The 9128-nt window shown below is 38.5% G+C and overlaps 1 protein-coding gene across 3 annotated transcripts; it reads right to left on the minus strand.

Annotated features, from left to right (window-relative positions):
- Positions 1–1872: 1872 nt before the first annotated feature.
- On the minus strand, positions 1873–5354 carry CCDC201 (coiled-coil domain containing 201). 3 transcript variants are annotated; one of them, XM_069007906.1, is made up of 4 exons: positions 5216–5354; positions 3198–3509; positions 2941–3083; positions 1873–2036 (listed from the first exon to the last, which is right to left on the minus strand). In XM_069007906.1, the coding sequence occupies exons 2-4, from the start codon at positions 3487–3489 to the stop codon at positions 1950–1952; spliced, it is 522 nt and encodes a 173-aa protein (XP_068864007.1). In that variant the 5' UTR covers positions 3490–3509; positions 5216–5354; the 3' UTR covers positions 1873–1949. The 3 variants fall into 3 exon arrangements, with proteins under 3 accessions (XP_068864007.1, XP_068864006.1, XP_068864005.1); XM_069007905.1 differs by having other exon boundaries at positions 2941–3509; positions 5207–5337; XM_069007904.1 differs by having other exon boundaries at positions 2941–3509; positions 5216–5332.
- Between the last annotated feature and the right edge of the window lie 3774 nt (positions 5355–9128).

The following is a 9128-nucleotide window of genomic DNA, read 5'->3' on the forward strand; positions in this document are numbered from 1 at the left end:
GAAGACCAGGCACTAAAGACAAAAGACCTCTATGTCTTATAAGGAAGGAAGCAACTAGAGGCCAAATTGGAGAAGACATTAGAAGAAGACATTTGAAGACCAAGAAACTCAATAAGCAGGAGCCAAGAGTGACTTGAGAGGCAACTGTGAGAAAGGAAAGCAGAAACAGTATCAAGACTTCCTGAGACTAGGATGAGAAGCGTGAAGAAGGAACAACTGGAACTGACTATCTCGGAAGGTACAAATAAACAAAAGGCAGAACTGGGTCATTTGGATTAAGCATTGGGTCATGCAGCCAGACTAATCTGTGCTTGTCCCAGGGGTAGAGGAGGGTTTTACGCTAACCTTGCACTTGCCTGATCTTAGTTCAGCTCCTGGCACAAATCACAGATACTGATGAAATGCCTGCAGGCTCAAGGGGAATAGCAGCACATCTGCAACCATGCCTATTTTATCTCAAAAGCAGCTTGGGAGCTACACCAGCCAGGAGCTCTCTGGTTGCCAGAGGAACCTGTGGAGGCCAGACAAGCAGCCTGGGCAACACACACAAACAAATTCCAGAACATTAACTAAACATGAAACCAAGTGAGCGTGACTTGGCTCATGACCTGAAGGACAGCATCACCCCACTGCCTGGCTAAACAGAAACCCATGTCTGAGGATAAGGCTGTTCTCCTGAGGAATTCTGAAGAATTTCACTTCAAGAATCATTAGCAAAAACATCTTAATTCCTTTTAAATCCTGAGAGAGGTTGTAAAACCACAACTCCACTCTTATATTTTGAAGTGTAACAGAGATGCTATTGATTGGCCTGCCTCATAATGTTGGCATGGGACATACTTCTCCTCTGCCACCTTGGATGTGAGGGATTACAAGTTACAGTGTCTGGAAAGGAAATGCAAAAGTGTCCCTTGCCTCTATTCTTAATGGCAGCTTCTTTTGAATGTGACTTCTCCTCTTTGGGGTAATGAGTGCTTGGAACAGCTGCAAAACCAGTATAAGCCAGGAAAGCACACATGCCAGAGCCACACAAGTGCAGAAATGTGTGTAGGTAGGTGGTAAATCTATTGTGGATTCCAGCTGTTGACACTCCACATATCACTTAGAAGTGATAAACTCTGCCTGTTTAAAGATTCAATAACAGACAGCAGTAGGAACTAACTTGAATATTGTGCCTTTTGCATAAATTCTTGACTGATGCTTCAGAAAGTTCCTTTGAGCTGAATTACTATTTTGACAATACAGCTGTCAGGTAAGACACCCTCCTTGACCTCCATGCAGCCGCTCCAGAGGAAAGAAACAAATAGAAAACCCATACTTGCTCAAAACACACAGCCAAGCATTAAGTATCTCAAATACACCAGTGAGTTGCATTTACAATCTAAGGCTGGGACAAACTGATTTGGAACCAAAACTTCAAAATAAGCTGTCATTAATTAGTAATCTCTAAAGAATGGCCTCCCTCCTTGATGCCTCTCAGTATTTCCTCATCTCGCCAGGTAGCAGCAAAAACATTCCAGGTTGCATCAGCTTTGATTACCCTTAAGATGAAGAGCTTCTCCTTTGGCTAACCAGGATTACACTCTATGTGACCACTAGGACTTTGTCACTTAAGAAACATCAGCAACCCTATAAGACTTCAATGCTACACGAAAGAATATGGGCAGGAAAAGCTGTGGCAGGGTGAAGAATGATTCTTACAGAAAGTGTTTCCTCCCTTCTTTGTTTTAGGCCTTTCTGCCATTATGAGTAAACATTGACTCTTCTTAATTTATACCTGACTTCTCTTAGATTTAAGAGGAAAGAATGATAAAACAAATAAATGACAGAAGAAGAAAATTTTGGAAGGAAAGAGGAGGTCTAACAGACACCTTAATGAAGAGTGTGATTTATTGGAACTAGCCATTCCCACATGATGGACACGACAGCACTACCCACAGGTAGCCCAGTCAAGCTTCTTCAATTGTCAGCTCATGTTTAGCTGCCTCTTCAATGTTTTTAAGTTGACGAAGCAGCCATTCTCTTTCTTTCTTTCTCTGTTATAGAAGAGAAAATATTATTTAATCAAGCTAATCCATTTAGATGCCACCTGCTTTCAAAAAAAACCAACATACACAAAGGACTTATGATCCAACTTGATTTTGGCTGAAGTTTTCCATTTGTTTTAAGCAAAGAAGCTTTTAGTTTCAAAGATGGCAAGTTTTCTTGAGTTTTTAACACACTCAAGAACAATATGGTACAGAGGAAAAACCAAACTAGAATGGAACCTGATCGCTTCACTCTGACATGACAACCTTCAGAGTCTAACTCTGCTGCCTTCCTATCCTTTCTGTGGGCTTTCCACAGGCCCTTTGCTAATAATTAAAGTTTCAGAAAATTGAGTTCTTGTGCTTCACAGACAACCAACACATGCAGAACTTCTATTAATCTAAGCTTTCCCCAGGAAACCGTACATCAGTCAAAAGGACTGCTCACAAGATCCCATTTGCAATGACTGGCATTCTTTTTTATAAAGCACTACAATTTGGATTAAACAGAGAAAGGAGTAGATTATTTATTTCTCTAGTTTGAGCTGACTTGCTAGCATTAAGAAACTTTAGAATTTAAATTACTGATTTCTTCCTATTAAATATCTTCTAAATAAAGATATATTTTTAAAAATATACTTTCCCACTAGGGTACACAATGAGTCATACCAGCTCACAAGCTGAAGCAAATGCTAGTTTGGAAGTTTGCATGGCATTCTGTCTGTGATTAGGAATGGTGACACAGAGTCTACCAGGTTATGACCCAATTCATAAACAGATGTCCTCACAGCTAAAGTTGTGGAAATGTTCTATTAGTAAACTATTCCCACTTTACTAGAAAGATCTGTATATATTCAGCATTGGTAGAAGTTTGTGTAACTTAGCTATTGCATAACTAAAAGAAAGTTTTTACCTGAAGAGCTTTATCAATGTTCTTCTTTCTTGATTTTGGTAGCGGGGGATCTTTTATCCCTGGCATTCCAGAAACAAGCCATGAAGGTCCACTCTTGGGAGTTACTGCAGCATCCACAGATGCTCTGGTGGTAGCTTGAGTTTCTGTGTTTGGGACAACATTGTAAGCTGGCTCTTGATTTGATTCATCAGAGGCCAACACAGTGGAAAGCCTCCTTCTAGAAAATACAAGCCGAGAGGTTTGGCTTTTCTCCTTACTTAGTTCTTGCAAATCAAATGTTGTTGAAAGCCTTTTTGGGGACATATGAGGGAAGTATGCATCAACACATACTGATGATACTTGAGATAATGATCTGCTTAGATTTGGCTTTGGCACTGGAGATCCATAAACTCTCTTTGTGGCATCTTGGTCCTTGATTGACTGATTTGTCAGATCTGTAAGAGATGGAATTGTTCTTGAAAGCATTGAGTCCACTGGGGTGCTGTGTTTCACCATTCTCTTCTTCAGAGATCTTTTAACATTCAGAAAAGAATCATCTTCCTCTGACATGTTGAAATCAGGTTTACTGCCTTAAGAAAATAAGAAGATTGTGTCATTGTTCACATTGTGAGAGATGCGATGGAAGCTGCTTTTTGGCAGCAAGCTGATAAATCAAATCCAAAGTGTTCCTATTTTCTTGTCTACATTCTGTCTTTACATGGAATTTATCCTTTATGTAGATCACTGTTCAAGCATTTGGAAGAGCCATGTTGGAAACAGACCATGAGAACACAGCTGGTCACACATCCAACACTTACTCCTCTCACAGCCTTCTGCATGAGGAGGTCCAAGTATGCCAGAATTTTAAAAGATCTTTCATTAACTGCAATATCATTAAGATAGTGTTTTCTCCCTCCAAGCATATAAATAATATATTTTTGGGGTTTCAGCTGCTAACTGTTCAACTGTATGTGGCTGACAACTATTAGATGATAGAGGGACTACCATAGCGTAGCAAAAAATCAAGTTCTCTAAAGAGATGGGCAGAGAATTTCTGGATTCACCAATTGTCTCTTAGTCAAATTGGAATTTTATTTCCCTTAATTCCTTTAAAGGGGGCTCACAAACCTCTAATTCCCTCCTATTTACTTGACATTTGTCTTACTTCAGCTGATCCTAAGCTTCGATTCTAAAAAAAAAATATGTTCTCTGCAAGTCTATTTTCAACTGAATTTACAATGGCAAGGTTACTTTTGCTAGTAGCATTATCCCTATCCATTTGCAAACCCCCAACAAAAAGAAACACTATTTCTTACACTTACTACTTCTTGGGCAGAAAAGCCCAAGATAAAGATATCCAATTTAAGATAAACATCTCAATTAGGTAAGCAGTTAAATACTTCTAGTAATTACTGAACTCTTTGCTTTCATGAGGTAGTTCAGATATTTCATGCAGGTTGATTGCCCCATATTCTAAGCTGTATATAGATCAAGGCCTTGGAGGGGCAAGACAACAGGGATATGATGAAGCAGAGAGGTATATTTTCTGAAGTAAAAGGCATTAGCTCTCTATTCCTTGTCGGTGTTTTGCACCTGTGTAGTATCTAAGTTTTCCAGTAGAGTTTCACATCCACTTTGTGTTTCTAAACACAAAGGCAGCAAGAGACAGAGCACTGACTCGTCAATACAGCTGGAGTCAGGTGTTTTGTGGGGTTTTTTTCTCGTTAGAAAGAGGGAGGAGTACTTCATAATAATTTTTCTTTGGATACACATTTCTTCTCTCACTTTTTAACCATGTGAGCTTGACACATAAGCAGCACTCAATCTACAGACACTGCCTTTTTCCTTTCTTGTTTAGACAGATTGACTTCTTTAATCTTTATCATAGAAGCTTACTGGCAGTAAGCTTACATGATTGAGCTTAGAAAGGGAAGAAGGAGTTTGCAGCCATTGCTCCTCCCCCAAATCTATCCTCAGCTATTTATTTTAAAGCTTTCCCCTTCACCATTAAATGGTCAATTAAAAGCTATTTCTTATTCAAATTAGCTTTTAACACATGTTTCAAACCAAACCTTTTGTGGAAAACAACAATTTTTTTTCTTTCACATTTCTCCATGCTTTAGAAGGATAAATACATATAAGCAACAGATTTTCTTCTGCTCTAACACCACTATAGATAAAAGAGAGAAGTTTAAAAACAAAAGAGAAATATAAAATATTTAAGAATATCAAAGTTACCACAGAGAACACATTTTGCAGGAAATTTGACAAAATATAGCAGGCTTACCAGACCTACCAGGTTCTAGCTGATATCTTCCTTCCCTCCTCTTTTAGGCAATCTAGCTTTAGCTGCTACTTCCCTTCTTATAGACCTGTTCATCCTGGCTATCCTTTGCTGCAGACACTCCCTAATTAAGGCATTTAGCATTTTTTGGGAGTATCAGCAGTGCTTCTAAATAAATAAATAGAAATCTAGGATTAATTAATCATAGGAAAATGGGCTACCCAACTTATCTATGTACTATGTTTATTGCTATTTAATCTCTGCTGCTTGCTGCCTATTTCAATCACAAAAATACTCTAGTGGTTAATTGGCTTCACATGCCTGCTTAAGGCACATTGAGGATCTGTTGCAAGATGGATGTATGTTGATGAAGTATATTGCCATCCTGATTTTATTTTCTCACTGCTTTCCTTGCTCAAAAAATAAATTGGAAATTAATGTTAAATCTACCATGAAAAAGCTCTTCTTTTAGGAAAATAGTGAGAATAAACTGAAAAACTGTAAATTTCAGTGTGAATTTCATGGTGTTTGCAGCTAACAGCTAATGACAGCATTTTATCTTGAAGCATGTGCTTTCAAAGTATCAGCTCTTAGATTAGAATTCCATTGGTTTGAAATGGTATGCTTTAGATGGAGGACTGTAATTTTTATCAACAGAAAAGCAGCTGGACTACACCAGTCCTGCTGAATTGCAAGTCAGCTCTGTGGTAGCTGACAGTAAACAGCTGTTATCACAATGCTGTAGAGCAAGAACAGGTGTGAGGGAGCATGTGCACAAATATTGGGGTAGCCCCTTTTGACAAAGCATGACCTGTGGACCTTTAAGCTGATCAGACAGAGCTAATTTCAGGGATTTATGGGGATGACTGGGGTTGTAGAGTGCATCTACTGCAGACAGAGGGGCAAAGCACTGATCTCGCAGGGATTTGAACTTTTGGTTCCAGGGAGTCTGGGCATTTCGAACTTAATCATAAACCACTCTCTCTTGCCACATTAATAGTTGCACTATGAATAGAGAATTGGAGCTACCAGTTGAATATTTAGAAGTAACAGTCTGTCAGTATATGGGTAAAGTTGCTAGGCTTAAGTTATGTGCCCCTAAGGAGCTGAAAGAGAGCTTGAGAAATGGAGGCACATTACAATCACATGGATTGCACGAGTAAACATTTTGGAAATAAATAGTCTGTCCAGGATAAGCTATTTATTTTCTGAATTCCCAGGGGTAGTTCCTACAGGAATATTTTGAGAATTAAACAAAACTATTTTGAGATACTTGTGGCTGGGCAAAAAAAAAAAAAAAAAAAAAATTCTTAGTCCTTTACAAACATAGACCAACCTTTACCTCATTTTGAGTATTTGTAGTTAGTTTTCATACCTTGTGGCTTGGTGACCAAACCCACCAGGTCAGCCATGATGTGTCTTGCAGGGTCCAGCAAGCCAGTTCCTTATATAGTACAGAGCACAGAATCATGTCTTGACATGGTGTCACAATGTTTGTGCTGTCCTGCTGTATTGTGGGGCATAATATCACCTCTCCCAGCAAGGCAGTGGTGCAAACAAAAATGAGCAGCATGAACCTGAGTGAGAAGCTTTTTGGGGTGCTGAGAAAACTGACATAATTTCACTGGACCCCTTCAAAAACTCATGGCTTTGCCTCCCAGCTGGTGCTTGGCACTCCTTGCTGTGCTTGCCCTTACTTTTTATGCCCTTTTCACTGGTATCTCACAGTCTGCAAGTGCTATCTGTAGCTTCATCATCTTTATGTCTACCCTCCATAGCCTTTTCTGCAAAATTCCTAAAAAACAACCTTTCCCTTTTCTAAGAAACCTTTACTTTCTGTTTCTCTAGAACCTTGCTAAATGTTCTCAAGATACAAATTAAGAGGTTTTGCAAATTGTTCTTGCTGTTAATAATGTTTATCTTATGTCCTACAGATTCATCTATTTATCAGGTGGTGACAGGATGTTACAGAGAATAGGAAATACATAACTGTGCAGAGATAAAACAGATAAGAGTCCAAAATTAATGGAAGAATCAGAGCTCAGCAGAACATCTGCAGTGATGATATTATCTTGGTCTCAGTGTATCTGTAGCCATGTTCTATATCTGAACAGGAAACAGCCAAATTCTGACTTGAGTGACACCTTGAAAGCTTCTTGCAACTTTCAGAGAATGGCACATACTGTGTCCTGCACTCAGAACTATTCATTATTAATAATTCCTTCACTAAATTTACATTCCTTGGAATAATCATCCTTAGAATTGCCTACTTGACATTTTGAGCAATAACTTCAAAGATTTGGATACAGCATTTTGGCCAATATTTAGACAATATTCCTCTCATTTGTTGCATAATGCAAGATGGCACTCAATTCTAGCAATGTTATTATATATCTCCATATATAGTATATCGAACCTCCCACTGCTTTATGTTTATATCTTGAAAGATTCTTTTGTTGATCTCATTTTAGGAGATAATTTCATCTTCTTTCTAAATTTGTTCCAAAATATAAAACCTACATAGGTTACTGCTTTCCTGTAAATGAAACATTAATTCTTGAAATTTTTATTTCCAAAAACAACAAAAGTGGGGAATACAATAACAGCACACAGTGTTTTGTTCAAATTTCGGCCCTTTCATTCCAGTTCAAATACCTGAATTCACTTCAAAGACATGGAATTTTGAGAAGGTTTCATCTGGAAAAGGGCAAAACTGGAATTATTTTTCAGTTTACTAAGAATAATAGACATACGGGGACAAAAATGGACACCTTTCTCCCTTTGTCTTCTGGTTTGTTTTGAGAGACTGCAATTCTTCAATTGCTGCTCTTTTAATCTCTTCATTTTCCACTCTGAGGATGTCACTAAACAGTTCTCCTGAAGACAGCTTGTATTCTGAACCAATCCTTTGCTCATATGCTTCCCTAACATATTTTCTTGAATTGGATATATAATTCTAGTTTGTGAAGTCACCAATCTTGCATAATTCTCTAAGCTAGGTGCTCTGCAAGAGCTAGGTGCAGTCTTTCCTGGGTGGAACACTAAGAGGCCCTCTCTCTGCTCTTGCAATTTGTCTGATGTTTTCAGGCATAGAGGGTGATTCCACAAAGGAGTACATAATAAGAAAGAGGAGCTGGTAAGTAGAGCTCAGTATTTTACTCTGTCTGATCACCTGTGGTGGCAAAACCCTTGTTCAAAGCATTAGAAGGAAGAAGGAAGAGCCAGAGAAAGCACAGAAATTGTGGTGAGGAGCAAAAGAAGAAATTAAGAGAAGGGCACAAATGTGAAAATGCTTTCCTAAATTTAGACTCAGGTAGAAAGAATAAATTAGAAGAAAGATAAAAAGAGTGGGCAAAACAAAAGAAACAAATAAAAAAAGAAAGGAAATTAAATTGTTTCCTAAGTGATTTAGAAGACTTGGGCCCAAATTACAAGTTGTTTATGGATGAAACTCCATAAAAACACAGATCTGATTCAAATTCACATAAACTATTCTTCCCGTGTCTGAGTTTTGTATATAGGCAAGTCAATCAGGAATGCTCTAAGGCTGCTGATCAGACCAAGCTCCTTAGTGAAAATAGGAGTGAAACATTTTATTTGCTAATGTTAAGTCTAAAATGATCAGAGAGCCTCATAATGAAGTAACCTCTGCAGAATAGTGCCTCCTTTGGTACAGGAAAGCATTTATGATACAGTGGGCAAAAGGAGAATTGATTCTGTCCCAGTAAGCTTCTTGGGCAGCCAGACATTGAAATGGAAACACTGCAAGATTTTCTGTGGACTTAATCTCTTCAGGTGCATAAAGCTGCACAGAGGAATCCAGTGGAACTTTTCGAAAGCACCTCAGCACTATTTCTACTTATTTTAGTGGGAATTACATGTCTGGACACCGCTGAGAGTCCTGAGTTTTGTTGCAAGGTTAACA

Source organism: Aphelocoma coerulescens, chromosome 2 (genome assembly GCF_041296385.1).
Source record: "Aphelocoma coerulescens isolate FSJ_1873_10779 chromosome 2, UR_Acoe_1.0, whole genome shotgun sequence".
In the NCBI taxonomy this organism is placed as follows: Eukaryota; Metazoa; Chordata; class Aves; order Passeriformes; family Corvidae; genus Aphelocoma; species Aphelocoma coerulescens.